General features: G+C 39.1%; 1 protein-coding gene across 1 annotated transcript; it reads right to left on the bottom strand.

Moving 5' to 3' along the window:
- Positions 1-271: 271 nt before the first annotated feature.
- On the bottom strand, positions 272-16,184 carry LOC136058578 (carbonic anhydrase 3-like). Its single transcript, XM_065752131.1, has 7 exons — positions 16,025-16,184; positions 15,362-15,559; positions 8,665-8,783; positions 7,779-7,871; positions 6,782-6,847; positions 5,651-5,806; positions 272-1,177 (listed from the first exon to the last, which is right to left on the bottom strand). The coding sequence occupies exons 1-7, from the start codon at positions 16,146-16,148 to the stop codon at positions 1,058-1,060; spliced, it is 876 nt and encodes a 291-aa protein (XP_065608203.1). The 5' UTR covers positions 16,149-16,184; the 3' UTR covers positions 272-1,057.
- Between the last annotated feature and the right edge of the window lie 1,444 nt (positions 16,185-17,628).

Raw genomic sequence — 17,628 nt, forward strand, 5'->3', positions numbered from 1 at the left:
AACATGGATTTTTAAATGCAGAGATGCCATTACTTCAACCATGGGTGTACAATCCTACTCCATTGTTCTTGATATCAAAACAAAAGAGAAAGAGCTCCTAGGTCTACTGCCTTTTGATCAGAAGAGTTAAACTATGAATTCAGATATTAATGGACAAATCTCATTAACAGCAGAATCAATTATATTTGCACATGAATGTAAAATTTGCCTCAATAAAAGCACTAAAAAAATAAGAACTTCTGCTACCTTAATCTTTTCACAGAGAAAAGCTATTAGTATACATGGAGAAGAAATATATATTTAGGATACTAAGATGAAGTTCTCAAAATCCACGTCCCTTTGATTGCTATAACACTGAAATACAAATTACTCTTTTTTAATATGGAAAACCAGTTGTGATACAAATAGAAATAGCTCTTCCTCAATTCCATAGTTTGACATGAGACATAAGTATAATTTAGTGAATACAGTTTTCAGAATAGACCTCAGTTACGCCTGACCTTTGTTTTATGAAGTTAAAAGCTGACTTTGATATAAATGGTAATGAAGCATATTGCTATCCTTACATATTTTATATGAATATCAAATATCAAGAATGCTCTTATTTCTTAATGTGCATTACTGGTACAGCACAGAGAAGAACATGCTTAATCTGAAAACAATTACTGAAAAATAGGGTTTTATTTTGAAAACAATTACTTCTTTAACTGCAGTCTCTTTAGTTTGAAATAAGGCAAGCACAAGGAGACATGGGTGATAGGAAATGCTTTCATATTCATTAGTAACGTCTTCTTTCTTTCCTCATACTAATAACAAAAGCTTATGCTAAAGCAGTTACAAAGAGCCAAACAGATTTTTTTTTATTTCCATTCTAATAATAGCATTTTCAAATGTAAATTTTATCCTCTGAAAGTGAAATTCCCATTTCCCATCTCAAAGTTTCAGCCTCCAAACCTACAGCTGGAGTCCTGTTTAAATGCAGCAGAGGACGCAAAGCAAAACCATCTCCTAGTTCTAGAGATCGCCTCGCTGAGCGGCATCAAACCTGAGGCAGGTCCTAAAGGAACGATGCGCTCACCATCCGGAAATACCGAGGCTGAGTTGGGCGCCAATTATCGACCAGGGGGAGTTCAGGCTCATTTTCAGCATTCTTTGATAAGCTGCGGAGCTTCGCCATCTGCAGGAGAGCAAAATCAAAGAGTTGGCATGGAAATCCCTTGGGATCTAATCCACAAGCACAATAGTTAAAGAATGGTCCAGATCCAGAAGCAAGGGATAAAGCCTCCTTCAAATCCTGAGGATGTTCTTCACCTTGTCACCACAATAACTGCATTCACCTTGTTTTCCTAGCACTAATATGCTTAGAAATAATCAAGAGACAAATAATGGGTCATGAGTGGACAGCACTGTGAGAAATTAAGTACCATCACATATGTATTGCCTACAGAAAGGTGAACAGCGAAAGAAATAGTAGGAAGTCCTCAGCATACGGGACTATAAGAGCCTAACAAACTTTACTATTAGCCTATGTCCTAATAACTTCTATTTTAACCCCACTTTAATGTCTGACTGTTTACCAGCAACTAGAATTGAAAGGTGTTAAAGGGTGTTAAAACTAAATGACAGACTAATTGATCACTTCTGTGGTGGGACTGTAGCATAGGATATATCCTGTTGCTGATACATATACTACTAATTAAACCTGGATAATGAGCTGGTAAAGATTTCAGATGGCCTGTAAACAGGGTCTGCAGCCAAACTTTCCGGATTTTCTTTCTTTCTTTTTAAGAAAAAATAAAAAACAATAAAATCAAGCTGTGTTCTTTTTGAGAGATGCCATAAAAATTCTACCCATATTCTTCAAAACCGTGTAATTCTCATCCTCTACTGCTCTCTGATTTTCAAAAACATACACCCACTCACAGATACATTATACTCATTTGTTGCCACTGCCATGTATGACATTAGACAGAAAGTATACCAGATGTGATTCACACACTTGACATTTCCCTGTCCCTGTCTTACTGTGAAGAGGATGCATATATTTTTTCCTTCTGCTTACCTGAAAATGCATCCCCACGCATGGCACACATTAAATTTCCACACAGCCAGATTCAGTACGTAGATGTACCTACCTTCTATAGCTCAGAGTTCAACTCTAATGGAAGCAGAACTTCTGTCTGGGCTATGAAGTCTACATTCACCACGACTATACATTCCAGCTTATGGACTGAGCCAGGTCACGGATCTCAGTGTTGCCCTTCATTATGCAGCTTAGAAAAAGCACGAGCAATGACAGGGTCACATTTATACTTAATATGCAACAGATGATTATTCATCTGAAACTGAATTTCCTATTTCAGATGAAAAGTAATTTGTAGGGAAACAGTAGGATATGAAAATAGCTCAATCAGTTTTGAAGAAGTACTGTTAGAGAATACTGTTTTTTATTATGTTTTGGAAGATGTTTTGGGAAAAAAAAAGTGTACCTACTGAGTAAAAATAATAATAATACATATATCCAAGCTAGTTCCAGCCTTCTGCCATGGGCAGGGTCACCATCCACTAGGCCAAGTTGCCCAGGGCTTCACCCAACCTGGCCTTGAACCAGCTATGTAAGAGTGAAAAAATGAGTCTGCAACTGAACAGAGGACTCCACAGTTAAATTCCTACCCTTTAATGAAAGTTAACCTGGGTTGCCAGGCCACCCACACTACATCTCTCACAGAGATTTCTAGTGAACTGATTTTTTCTGCAGAGTACTGACCCTCAGCGATTGCACTAATCCTTGTGGCTAATATGCCTCTACCACCTGGCAGCACACTTTCCAGGATTAGAAAAAACTGGTAACATGATCCTTTTTTTATGAATACATCATATAGACTGCAGACACTCTGAAGTAAGAAGTGTCTGCTGTACTTGTATACAGCACCTCACACACACTGATAATTCTGCCTGTAAAGAGTTATCTCAGGAAAAAGCCAATGTCCCATCTCTATGTAGAAACTTCCTTTTTATCTTAAATGCTCTTTTTTTTTTTTTTTTCTTTTCCCAAGACTTTCTAACTTCAGATAAGCTGAAAAACAGACAACAATCCAAATGGATCAGTGATCAAAAAGTCTTGTCATGAAGCTGGATCAATGACACGGTTAGCCATTCCTCGCACAACTCATTTTAAATTAGAGATGCTCAGTAATGACTACATCTTCCCCAACAAAACCTGCAGTTGGACATCTACAATATAAACCTCCAAGCAGATTTGGTAGTAACTAGTCAGAGCATGTGTGTGTTTTTCACACAAGTACCAGCTTCTAAATATCCCATGTATTTTAAGTTTTGGGATGGGCAAAAAAAATAGGAGAAGGATCAAATCAATAAGCTGTGAAAATTATGCTGCAAGTTTTTTGAATACATTACCTTGTTTCACCTCTTGCCAGCTAAGGTTCACATCATACCTGAGTTCTATTATTTGAAAGATAAAAAGCCAGATAAATAAATAGAAAAAAAAACAGATTTTTGCAATACTTGCCCATCAGTCAACACAAAGAAATGTCTTCTCACCTGAGTATCTAAGATGAAAAGTTATGTGTCCACATATAATATCTGCATAACGTGTCTGTCACTTGATTAACGTTCAACTTCTCAATGTGCTGAAGTCTTAAAAATTTTTCTATCACATCATTACAGTCTGCTAAATAGAGGAATAATCTCAGATTTAAAAAATTTACAGAATCGCTGGGTGACAAAAAAGGGCGTTCAAATGTACATAAAAGAGAATGAGGGGAATGAGCTTTGCCACGAACATACTCAGAGAATATAATTTATTGCAAAAACCCTGCACAGTCAAAATTGCTGGTGTAAACCCAACAGCAATCTTTAGCTAAATGCTTCTATGTTCCAGTTTAAATGGTCACAGAACACAGGCTTATGGTTAGAGCTTTCCTATATCGGCTCTTGGGAAATGCGGGGTTTAAAGCTCTGTAAAATAAAAGGTGTAAACAACATGCAGCCCCATCCTTTACTATTAACAAGAGTTAATGCCAAGAGGACACAGATAGAGAAACAAAAAGAGGACAGTCTCTCTTCTTTAGCAGCAATAACTTGCTATGATATTTACATTCTACAGTAATTACTGCTTGCTATCAATCCTGCCTCAAACTGTTATTACCTCTCAACATCTCCAATGTGTTATGACCTTCCTGATTTATAAAGCTCTCTGATATCTGCTAATTTAAGCTACCTTTCTAGTGGGGACATTGAAACAATCATTTGTTCTCAATAGAGAAAGTCATAATCTGTGCTCCTATTAGTTAATGCAGAAGTCATACAGATACAGATAAAGAAAAGGTTTTAATAGTCTGACTGCATATAATAGGCTATAGACTGCAGTCCTTAAAAGATTTTTACAGATTCCATGAGGTCCCAACATATGAAGGCTGCTCAGAAAGTAACGTTGCCTATTTTGTTATCTTGGCTCATGTTGGTGGTTTGGCAGTAGAGGTTGAATCTTCTGTGAGTATTCCATTAAATTTTGTTGGTAAGTGACAAATGGTAGCAGTGGGGCAGTCTGACAAAATGGCATCCGACATGGAAGTGAGTATGAAGCAAAGGCATGTCACCAAATTCCTCCATTTGGAAAAACTGACACTCACTGACTGACCTTCATCAACTTGTGCTGAAGTTTAAGGAAACCAAGCTGTTTGTGTGAGCATGGTGAGATGGTGGGTGGTGTTTTTCAGCAGTGACAACAGTGAGTCACCTCCACTGGTGCAGGGCAGCAGGACAAGGGATGTGATCCTCCCCCTCTACTCTGCCCTGGTGAGGCCTCACCTGGAGTATTATGTCCAGTTCTGGGCTCTCTGGTACAAAAAAGACAGGGATCTCTTGAAAGAGTCCAGCAGAGGGCTACAAAGATGATAAAGGGCATGAAACATCTCCCTTATGAGGAAAGGTTGAGAGACCTGGGTCTGTTCAGCCTTGAAAAAAAGAAGACTCAGGGGATCTGATCCACATCTATAAGTATCTAAGGAGCGGGAGGCAAAGGGATGAGGCTGGACTCTTCTCAGCAGTGTGTGGTGATGGGACGAAGGGAAATGGCCACAAACTCAGGCATAGGAAATTCCACACAAATGTGCATGAAAACTTCTTCACAGTGAGGGTGATGAAGCACTGGCACAGCTGCACAGAGAGGTGGTGGAGTCTCCTTCTCTGGAGACGTTCCAGACCCGCCTGGACGCCTACCTGTGCAACCTGGGCTAGGGAGCTGCTGTGGCAGGGGGTTGGACTCCATGTTCTCTGGAGGGTCCCTTTAACCCCTACAATTCTGTGTTCTGTTATCCTGTGAATGCTCTTGTTCATCACTGGTGAAAATCCATTGTTAATGGCGGTGCCTATGTTGAAAAATAGCGTTTTGTAGCTAAGATTTGCCCTGTCTAATACTGTTATTGCATTCTTTGTCTCTGTTGTAGTTTCCATGGAAATAAATAGGCATTATTTTCAGAGTGACCTACATAGTTTCAAAGGCATTCAGCTCTTAATTGTTTTTATTATGATCATGGAACTTCTCACAGCATCCAGTCAGCATTTTCCTTATCAAAAGAACCAGATCAGCTTACAGCAGGTAACTAAATATTATTTACTTGAAGTTTACCTGGTCTGAGCTGACTATGATAGGCTCTCGAAGAACAATCCAAGTGATGCACTCTTCACAAGGTGGAGTAGTGAAAGAACCATGGTATGTCCAGTAGTCATGGGATTTAGGGAAAAGGATTGAAGGATCAAAGTTTGGAAAAGGAGCTTCTTTACCCTTAAAAAAAAAACAAAAAACACACAAAAAACATAGACAATTTTTCAACAGCTCTAGACAAGATTGAAGCCCAGCATTTAAAAAACCAGCATGACTCTTTTGCATTAAAAACACGTACATGGTCTGAAACAAGCACATATCTGAACAACACAATCAGAATCATAGAACTGCCTAGGCAAGAGAACATTGACATCAAGTCCAGCCATAAACTTTTCCTACCAAGTTCCATCACTAAACATTGACCCTTTGTGTCTTGTCCACACATCTCAAATAATGATACAGGGCAAAGGCAAATGGACTGAATAAATCCCACAGATGGACAATGGCACAACTCCAAGGTACTACTTTTTAATCTTGATCTAACTCATGTAAAGCAGCATTCAGTACTAAAGTGTTTCACTTCTTTCTGTGCAGAAATGCTCTCCTTTCTGGCCTGCTTTTTCATGACAATTCTGCCTATGCAATGAACTGGGTTAGGTCACTGTACAGTGGAGTAAAACATGTAGTTTACATTTCAATATTTGTGTTGATAACAAAGAAGACAGCCTAGCAAATGTATATTAATAGTGAGATTCTTATCACATGAAGTTTTCTGAGACACAGACATACAGTCATGGCACTTCTAGAGAATCATTAAGCAGACTATCTCAAGGCAGAGTGAACTATTTTCCAAAGGTGCCTTTCCTTCTTGTCTACATCAGGATTAAGACTGTGTGTCTAGTTTATGTCTTGGTGAAATGATTTGTGCTTCCACAAAGAATTGTAAGGCTCATTAAAGCCAATAAAGGTTCTTACGTGAACAGAAAAAAAAAAAAATTTCTTGTTAAGAAAAGTTACCCTTGATTTTATTCACAAATATACTCTGACAACATTGCAAAGTATAATTTGAAAATTATGAAGTCATGCTTCTTGATGCTTTTTTTTATCCTGGGAATACCCAGCAATCTTCTTATTTAAAAAGCCCAACATTGTTACCTTTGTTTTGATAGCGTTTATTTCTTCAAGAATTCTTTTCATCTCTGGTTTGGGTGTTTTCCCTACCTGCAAGGAAGAAACAGAGAGCTATCCAAGGAGTTCTGCTGATAATTTTTCTTTTTTCTGATATTCTTTACATGTGCATCCAAACATAAACCAACTATTAAATTATAAATGTACTGACCTAACTTATAACTCCTACCACATAAGTAAGATACATCTTCTGTTCGTACCTTCTGCATCTTCTGTCTGTACCCCAAAGAGTATTGTGATACAAATGAGGAAATGACGTCAGTATAGAAGTTCAGCACTGCAGATAATTTTGCAATGCAGTAATTCCCTTTGTCATTGTTTTTCAGGCCAACAAAGGCAAAGAACAACTCAAACTCAAGTACAGAGTTTGGAAAAGTTTCATTCTAGTTTCAGATTGAGACAACACCATACCTACTGTTGGCAATTGCTGATCTCAGAAAGATCATGATCTATTTTATCTCTGGTGTACATTAGTTAAACAAGACATGGCAAAGGCCTGTATTTCAAGCTAAGACTGCATTCCTCTAAAAGGATTTTTTTTTTAAAGGAAGAGCTACATGTGTAATCTATGAGTTAGTTTTCCATGGAAGAAAGTTCACAAATAGACTAGAAGCAATATCTGTCCTTGTAATCAGCCTATGACTAGCACAATAAACAGCTGACTGCTATTGGTCCAAGGGCCACTACTGACACTGTGTCCCCAAAGCAGGGGAAAATACACCTGGATTTACAGTTTCCACCAGCCACATAGTGACACTATAGCTGCTGGGACAAGTACTAGATACCATTTGAAATAACATGACTCATACTCTGTAACTTGAAAAGCACGCTTGACTGAAAGTCAAGCCCTTCGGTGTGATATGAACTCTAGAATATATATTCAGAAGGTTTTGTTTTTTTAACCCTGCAAGAATAGAAACCTCTACAGTAGCAGAACAAAGGAGGAACAAGAACTTCTACTTACTTGCAAAAAAATGGCCAGAACAGCTATACCATCTGTTCTTCTCACAGCATCAAGGTAATTACTGTATTTTGGATTCCAGTGTAATAAATGTAGCTGAAAACAGAGATATAAAAAGAGATACATTACAGAGTTATAAGCCATTAAAAAGTGCATTTAGAGTTTTTCATGTATATGAGATATTTTGGGGCAACAAAGAAACAGAGCTAGGTCTTCAAAAAAATTATACAGCAATTGAAATATGAATTACACCAATCACATTACCATTTAGAATACTATTTTTCTTAAAAATAATCTACAAACATCTCAGCATATAAACAGCAAGGAGTAACAGAAGGCTCATCTTGTAGCTAAAGAGAAAGGATGCTTAAGTAGGCCCCCAGAATATACACATGTATCAGAAATGACCTCCCTGTACGCGATTCATTTCAACTTCTCCACTAATTACAGTAATTTTAGCAAAGAATTCTTAAGAAGATATGGTCTGTATATTATTAATGTACAGTTCTTATCTTTTCTTACCATCCTCTAGGCAGACAATCAAAGTGGCCACAATTCTTTGCTTTCACTGTGACACTACTCCTTCAGAGTGGTATTAAACTAAATTTGAATTGCTTCTAAGTAATTAAATCTTGATGTCCTAAGTTTCAAGCCACAGTGGCTTGAAAACATGGCAAATTTTGTTTCACACAGCATTTTTCTTTTTCTCATATTGTAAGAATTACTTTAGCTTAACTCACAATTGTAAGAATCCTTGGATGAAGAGAATGTTTCAGATAAATAAAGTGAGACTTGTTTGAAAAGCAGATAATTCTTGCCCCCTGCCCCAAATGATAATGACAAATATTACTTTATATTCTTTTTTAAAGTAAGAAGTGGTGACACTAACCTCTCCTGCATATCTCACTCCATTCACAACATGCTCAGAGCCATGGTCATCAGATGAACCCCAATGAAAGTGAAGCTGACGCAGTCGGTAGACTCCCTGAAGTGGCCCACCTCTCAACACTGCAATTGACAGCCTGCATCAGTATTAGATTCAGATATATTTCAACTTATTTTTAAGAAATACTGATAGAATTTTAAAAATATTTACATACAGTTACTGTCTGGAGGTCCTACATTCTCAGAGTACTACATACATTTTGGAAATTTGCAAGAGCACTGCAGGCAACCGTTTTCAGCCATAAGCACAGACAGGCAGCAAGTGCCTTGGCTTCCATAATAGTCAACTGACATCATTGTTTTAAATCTGCTGCATAAACATGAGTGGCTGATATATGCTGAAGACGTCTGCACAGGGCTGGCAGAAATGATACAAGATCTGTAGGATAACTGTACATTCCTAAAGCAGCACTTGAAGTAAAGTGATAGACACTGTGCCATCAGAAATGGCATGAGGTAACTGAATTAAGCTTCTAATCAGACCAATTGAGTCTCTAAACTAATTCTGCTTGCTTGAAGCAGACACTCAGCAGATGGTGACCTGAATTGCTCTCTAGACTCCATTGATTCAGTGCGACTTCACCTCCAGTGAATAAGATGTGAGTTTAGATACACAGCTCACCTACATTTAAAAGCCCACATAAATCACCTAAGTTTAGGTGTCTTAATCTTCTAAATTCCATCTAATATTTACCTATACCAAAATACACAAAAATACCTATGAAACTTCACAGACTGTGTCTGGTACTGCAGACAATGACTTATCTCTTCAAAAAACTAAGAAAACATTGATGCTGTTTCTGTTATAATGGCTACTTCTGGCTAAGGTAACAACAAATAAGCCAGAAAGCAATCACTGAGAATGCAATCTATTGTCCTAAAGAAAATTTCAGCCTGTGACAAGCAATAGTCTATATTCTAAATAAGCTTAAAATTTACACAGCAGTGGAAGCACTGTGTTTGAAAATAACTCAAACTAAATGGGGAAGAACTTCTCAACATTCATAAAATATTAATTAATATTCAATTTTCATTGATATTATTTGGAGATAATAAGCATTCCATTCAACACTTCTCAGGAAGAGGCTTTTATAGGTTAAAGAAAAATATCCTTAAGTCTTGAAAGATAAGGAATAAAATCTATGGCCACCTCAAGAAATAAAGGAGTAAGAATATAAAGAATACTTGTTATTTGATATTAAGAGCAAGCTGTTACTCTCCACAAATGCCTTTTACTTGTTCCACAGTCATGCAGTACCATGACTAATGCTGATATAGATACAGTAACACTAGTAGCTAATAAGGCCATCAATTCTCCATTAAAATAGATCTGTAAGACCAAATAATCCAGTTTAAGACCAAAATGTGTAATTATTCACACAGATGGGCCATCAGCAGACATTTTTGACCGGGTATTGTGCGAAGCTCTGCATTACCTCATGCCAAAACATTCCTGCTTCACTCCTCTATAAATAGACTAGCTTTTACTTAGGACATTTTGAACAGACAGAATAATGTAAATATGGTGATACCTACAAACCAACACTTTTCCACAAAAAAAAAAACGAAAGTTGGGTTCTTTTTGTTTCATTTCAAGTGAATTAGCCAAGAAGACCAATAGCATTCTGGCTTGAAAGAGAAATCGTGCAGCCAGAAGGAGCAGGGAGGTGATTGTCCCCCTGTACTCAGCCCTGGAGAGGTCGCACCTCAAGTACTGTGTTTAGTTTTCTGCCTCTTACCACAGGAAAGACCTTGAGGCTTTGGAGCATGTCCAGAGAAGGGCAACAAAGCTGTGAAGGATCTGGAGCACAAGTCTTACACGGAGTTTGGAGAAGAGGAGGCTCAGGGGGAACTTATTGCTCTATACAAACAACCTGAAAGAAAGTTGTGGTTGGCTTCTTCTCCCAGGCAACAACAATAGGACAAGAAGTAACGGCTTCTAGTTGTGCCAAGAGAGGTTCACGTTGGATATTAGGAAAAATTTATTCTCAGAAAGAGTAGTAATGCACTGGAACAGGCTGCCCAGGGAGGTGGTGGAGTCACCACTCCTGGAGGTGCTCAAGATACATGTAGATGTGACAGAGAGATGTGGATAGTGGGCATGATAGGGATGCATTGATGGCTGAACCAGATGATCTTGTAGGTCTTTCCAACCTTAAGGAGTGTGCAGTATAAAGAACCTTTTCCAACCTTAATACATGCACAGTATAAAAAAAGAAACATATGAAATGACAATTAAAGTAGAAATTATCACAGTAAATTAAAATCTTCTATGCTTTAAGATGTGTAAAATAAAGCAATTGCAAGAATGAAGTTTTCTAATGTCTAGAACAAAAAAATCCAAAGTGATGTCTGTAAAGCTCCAAGCTAACAAAAGGAATCTTCATTTTGGCTAAACACATGGCTTGAAACATAATTTTCTAAAAGTATCTTCATTCTCCTGGGATTTTTCAGAAAACTCTAATGCCTCCACCTGTTGGGCAGTGGTAGGGGCCTGGTTGTTAAGAGGTCCTGGTTTCAGCTGCCAACTGTCCTCATTAAAGTACCGCTGTCAAAATTCTGCCTTCAGAAACACCTTCCCTTGTGGCTGTGAATGCTTACTATAGGAGTAGATAAATATGGAGAACACCAGACAGACTCACAAAGCCAGTAAACATGAGAAGAACTAACTGCTCTTACAAGGTTCACCATCCTCACATGCTGCCAAATCCATAAAGTGGATTCCACAGTGAAATGAAATTAGTAAGGCACTTGAAGACAGACTGCCTTTGCTATTTTGCTATTTAACAGAATACATCCATTTGTGTATATCAGGACAGCGTAAAAACTACAGCTTTTTAATGCCAGTGAGACATTTCAGTTATTATAAAAAAACCAACAAACCTCTGCTCAAAAGAGTACTTAAAACACACTGGTTTATTGCAGAAATAAAGTGTGTTTGCTAAAAGCTTTCAGAACATACTTACACAACTCCTACTGAATGCAGAACTACTCTTGCTTTTCTTTGAATTTCGTGCTCTTATGAGGACAGGCAGAAAACAAGAAAAGTCCCTGCAGGGTTATGTCAGCATGCCAAAGGCCTCCACCTGCGGCACAATGCACCCACCTCAGCTCTGTGCTTCCAACCAGGGCCTGCTCTCAGGGAGCTCCCACCCCATCTCTTGGTGAGCCATAGCCTCAGAAGGCTCTCAGCTGTTTATAGCTTCAGCAGTAACATGGAAGTCCAAAGTCAACAGAAACTCAATTCCTAAATCCCCTGAACCCAAGCTCTGCACTGCTCATTAACACTCAATAGCTTCATGAAGACACTACAAATGATAAATGTGCTAAGCACCAAGGGAAGAATTTATCTTTGCAGCCTTAAGCGGTATGCAGTATACCATCCAGTGGCATGCAGCATAGCTACTGGGGTGCACAAGCATTGGAATTAAGCCGTGCTATTTCTGTAACACCTACTGACTTCTTCTAGTGTCAGTTCAGTAACCAAGAATCAGTCAAATCTACAGCATGCATGGATACACTTGCCAGTTAGTTACTGGGTTTTGTCCTCATAGAACAAGTCAAAAAACAAATGGTTTTTTTTCATTATAAATTGATAGTCAAAAACTTATTTTTAACAAAGATAAATGAGATTTCCCACAAGGTGGTACTCCTGGAAATGGTGTCCACAAGCACTAGTCATGCTTAAGGAGAAAAAAAAGCAACAGGCTCTCACTATTTACAGTAACAGTCTTCCTTTGATAAGAAAGCAAGAGATTCTGCAAAAGGCATCAAAGCAGCCTTATAAAGTGTGCCCAAGCCCTTAAATGTCATCCATCAGAAACTCATTAAAAGGATAAGCAGGAACCCACTTTGGCCAGACAACTTCTAGAGAATATATTAAGGAGATAACAGCACCATTTTACATAGCCTTAGCCTGTCTTTATTCAGCTGCTGGGTCTGTGTTCCAGAAAAAGTCTTATAGATCTTTACTGCTTATTTAATGATTGAACATTTGACCTAACCCACTGTCCATAGGAATGTCAAAGAAAGCTGCAGTCATTAGTATTAAGGAAGTTAGAAGCTACAGAACTCATGCAACATCATGATAATGGTCCTTCCAGTTAGATGGTTTCATGATGCTCCTCTGCTGTAAATATTTTTTGGAATTCTAAAAGCAAAAAGACTGCCAGTAGAAAGAATACTGCAGTCCAATTTCAAAACAAAACAGAATTACTGTTGGATCTAAATGAATACCTGACTTCCATTCCAGCCAAGAAACGTGGCAGTAGAGTGTACTTGCTAAATAGGTAGGCTGCCAAAGTAACCCTGAGTTCTGGTGCGGAGCTTTGCAGCTATCAAAAGGTGGCACAATCACCCTCTTTGACATAGTTATGGTAAGACAAACAACTGAGTCCACAGTGCTCCATTAACTTCCATAGACAAGCAGCAGAAACATGACTCCTAAAGCAAATATCTGGCAGAAACGTCTTCAATTATAAAGCATATTCTTGAAGTAAACCAAAATTTATAAACCCCAGGAGTAGGTCCAAAAATAAAGCAATAAGGCCCTCAGAAACAAATCATTCATTACATTGGATTGCACATTTTTTAGGAAGTTCTCTCCAATAATTTGGAGAGAAAGCCTGAGAGATCAGTTGCAATTTATTTAACAATGAGGGAAGGTATAGGTCTACTTCATCCACCACTAATGAAAATCTAGATTAAATTCAGACAACTATGACTGCTCCAACTGAGAAAGTTATAGAAATAAAAGAAGCCCTTTGTTTTCTGGCTAACTCAGAAATAATTCAGATAGAATGATATATAAATAGATAAATAGAATGGTTTTGTTCCAAGGAAATGAAATACTCTGTTATAATTATTTAGTCTTATACTGTGCAGCAGGTGGTTTCTTTACAGAGAAAGTAAGTCACTATGCATATCAAAAGAAACATAAACCTTGCTCAAGTCAGTATGATTATGCACAGTGGAATTTGTCCTGCAATTAGCACTGTATTAGAAAAGGAACACCACCCACAGACTGCATATAATACTATAACAAAAAGGACATAACACTGAATGTTTCTTGCCTTCAAAGAATTGAAAAATACACCTACTTTTTTCCTATGAGTCAGTTTTTATTTCTGAGATCAGAACACAGTAGTTACTGAGTATTTTATCTGAAAAAAAAAAAATCAGCACATTCCAAACCTTTCTGCTGTTTCTAGCCCAAGTGTATGTGTTGCTGTACCTGCACACTCCTCTTTATGCACACCTTGAGTAACTGTACACTAACTGATGTTAATGCAAGAGACACAAGCATTGAAATATCTGATGCTCTTTCAACACATAATGGAGATGGCAGAAAAAAAGTAAGCAGTGGTCAAAGAGATCTTCACATATGCCAAAGCTATGTGTCATTACTAATGTGTAGTGCTATCTGACACAAAGAATAATATTTTATACAGATAACAGTAAACATTCCCATTTTGCTACAAAGTTAATCAGGGACTTCATAGTCATTTCTGACGATAACGTATTAACTAGTTTGCTTTACATAATATGTTTTGATACTCAGCTTTTATTAAACCCAAGTCATTAAAAATCCAACTTAAATTAATGTATGTAGATATTTAAGACCAACAAACCTAGCAGCAGAATTTCTCCTACTAATTACCACTACCTAATTATATTGTAATGGCAAATGAAGCTTATAATATAATTAAAGTCTGTGCATTGTAGAAGATATAGTTTTAATATTTTACTAAAATGAACATTTTTTCTTGCCATCTCATATGCTATAAATAACACAATTTTGTTGACCTTCATAAAAGAATAAAGAGAGTTATGCATTTGATTTTTCCCTTTTATCTCAGTACTAATGCAATTTCATACTTCTTTAACATAATGTTTTTTCCTTTGAAATATAGCCAACAGTATCATCGTGAAACTTCAGTGGTTATGCCAACAAGCTAAATACTTCTAGCACCTGTTGAACAGAGTAGACAATAACTCTTCTAAATACACAGCCTACTAACTCTTAAAAGGTACGCATTATATATGCAGTACATGCGTTATTTTGTACTAATTGTGAGTGATAAGATTAAATATTTTGGACATCAGAACATTCTAGACATTCAAGATGAAGCATTGGAATTTTAGCCTTCAAATTAAGACAAAATCTCATGAATGCTAAAGGATGTTTTAACTGATAAAATTAAAGTGATTAGGTGGCAACATCTGCTCCATTACTACATTTATCAGAAATCACACAAGTATAGTTTGCAAAAATTGTGACTTCAGCCATATACACAGTTACAGACATTCTTCTAGGCCTTGTAAGGAATTCAGTCCTCACAGGTGAAGCCTGGACTCTGTGCCCCTAGGAACAACACAACAGCATGTTGCCTTTGCATGTGCAGAAATCTATCCTTCAAGCTTTTCTGCATCTCTCTCCAATCCCTAGGATTCTACCCACAGACTTCAAAAGTAGTCTCATACCTTTCCTGTGAGATCTGTGGGACACTGGTTCTGCACATCACATGCAGGCACTACACAAGGACTTTCTGACAGCCATGAGCACTCAGAGTACTCTTCCTCCTAGTTTGAGGAATATGCACTAATATATAACAACAGCTCAAGCTGAAAACAAAACTAACCTGATCTATCAAAAGAATCATCAAACACAACTCTGCAGGTTTTCCCATTATTGAGGATGGTCTTAGCTGCACCAGGATCGTAACTAGCAAACCACGGCAGCAGGGAGCGGTCATAGTGGACTTCTTTGTTATTGATCTCAATGGGGGACTGATGGCGTCCTTTGGCAATAGGGTAATTTTTGTGCCACTGATCTGGTCCTAGAAAAAGGAAAATAAGAAACATCGTGAACACCTCTTTCAGCTAGGTATAAATTACATTGTTGCACAATGAATGGAAGGTTGGCATTGCTGAGCCATGTCAGGAAGAAGTATTAATAAGTGGATTGCTAACAGCAGGCAGTTAGTCATGAGCTGTCAAGAGCAGCACTAAGTAACAAGCACTTAGATCTCACTAGCAGCAATATTACATACTACACATTATTCACCCAAACTTATACCGCAAACCGCATCTTCTCCTTACTAGGAGCCAGACAACACAACAAGAGGGAACCAGTGGTGGATTTGAACCAAAGTCCAGCAGCGACCAGAAACGTGACAGGATACACCCATCGACCCCACCGTGACAACACGCACTCAGCTGGAGATAGAAAAAGCCAGCGGCCGTCAGCGGCGTGCAGCTGTTAGTGCCGGCTCCAAAGCCGCCTGGGCCCCGCTCCCCCTCACCGTTGTCGCCGTCGTAGCCCCACGGGTAATAGTTGGGGTTGATCATGACGCGGCCCCTCAGTAGCTCCGGCAGGACGGCGGCTTCGCGTCGTGGCAGCTTTTTATACGCTCCCGCCAACACCATGCCCTTCCCCGCCGAGGGAAGCAGCGCGGTCCCGCGCGCCAGGGGCGGGGAGAGCCGCGGTCCCTCGCCCCGCCCGCCCGGGCCCCGGTGTGAGGAGCGAGGGGCGGTGGCGGACATCCCTCCTCAGGTGCACGGGGACGGAGCCCCTGGTCGCTACTGGGAAGGGCGCCCCAGGGGACGGGTGTGCTGCTGCCTGCCCCAGCTCTGGGTGAGGGGGCTCCAAACTGCCAAAGCGAGCAGTCCAAATCCTTCCCAGGACAGTGCAGGGCTGCAGCTGTGGCTCCATCACCTCGGTTCTTCTTCTCGAGCAGGTGCTGTGCTTCACCTGTGTGCAGCAGTACAGGTCTGCCTGCTGCTCTGCCATCACGTTTCTCAGAGGTTGCTGGGCTCCTTTTGTCTGTTTCTGGAAAGCCTGTTGTCTGTAAGACTCCCCTGAGGAGCCCTGTTAGCCGTGTGTTTGTCCCACCTGTGTGCATTACAGCACAGATTCAGAGGTCAGCTGAGGATGAAGCATCCAACAGCTTCTGTGTGCAAACAGCTATCACAGATTCGCACCAATCCCTATAAACTTTCCACATATACAGCTGGAATCCAGCATGGCTCCCTGGTACGTTGCCTGCCAGTGTTAACATAAACAGCTTCCCCACTGCAACTCAGCAGAGCTAGTTGTCCCAGGCCTTTATAATGGGACTATATCCTACTGCAAGGTTTCTTAGTGAAAATCCTGCCTGCTCCAAACGAAACCTTAATTGTCAAATTAGGTACATGATCTGTTTGTTTTGCTTCAGCTCTTACTCACTTTTCATTTAGCAGGGTGTTAATGCATCAAATTGCACTTTAAATTGTGAGCATACTTAGCATGCGTGTTGCTCCTTAGGTGACTCGTGTAACACACTGAACTCAAATGGCTTCTAAGAAATATTTGTTGTTCTGGCACAGTGGGAATTTTTAAGAAGGTAGGATAGGACATACATTAACACTGGTGTTGTAAAGTGGACCAAGGGCCTAATGAGGCAACAGAGAAGACATTGAGCTGAAAGGGGAATTACTGTGGTTTCTGAATAAAAAATGTGTTAATAATAACGAAGGGGAAATTACATCTTTCTGTACTTATACCTCAGATATACAACAAGAAATGAAAAGAGTGACTGAAGCTAAAGAACCAAGTCAGCCAATGAACAGATATGGATACACATGTCACAAATGAACAGAGGCAAAATAACTGCTGAATATTTGCAGGCACCTAAATTAGTCCATTAGCTTTTTAATAGGAGGGTGGGACATTAACAGAGTACACAGGAGCTTTGTGTTTATGCCTTACAGAGCACATAGTATTTACAACTTCTACTCCTGGTTACCACCATCTTCTCACTGCCTTGACCCACAGAGAAATCTTTAGATCCAGTGCATATTCTGATGACACAGAATATACTTCCCTGTCTTCTGGATGGAACAACACTGCAAATGTAACCACAGCCCA

The sequence above is a fragment of the Cyrtonyx montezumae genome, unplaced genomic scaffold (genome assembly GCF_038088225.1).
Source record: "Cyrtonyx montezumae isolate F1298 unplaced genomic scaffold, pur_monq_1.0 scaffold_8, whole genome shotgun sequence".
NCBI classification, from domain to species: Eukaryota; Metazoa; Chordata; class Aves; order Galliformes; family Odontophoridae; genus Cyrtonyx; species Cyrtonyx montezumae.

Excerpts from the sequence above, each read along its gene's own strand:
- LOC136058578 (XM_065752131.1), bottom strand. The coding sequence starts at position 16,148 with ATGGTGTTGGCGGGAGCGTATAAAAAGCTGCCACGACGCGAAGCCGCC. Across the intron at positions 7,872-8,664 it reads GAGTGAGATATGCAGGAGAG|CTACATTTATTACACTGGAA; the intron begins GTTAGTGTCACC and ends CTCTGTTTTCAG. Across the intron at positions 1,178-5,650 it reads TCATAGTCAGCTCAGACCAG|ATGGCGAAGCTCCGCAGCTT; the intron begins GTAAACTTCAAG and ends GCTCTCCTGCAG.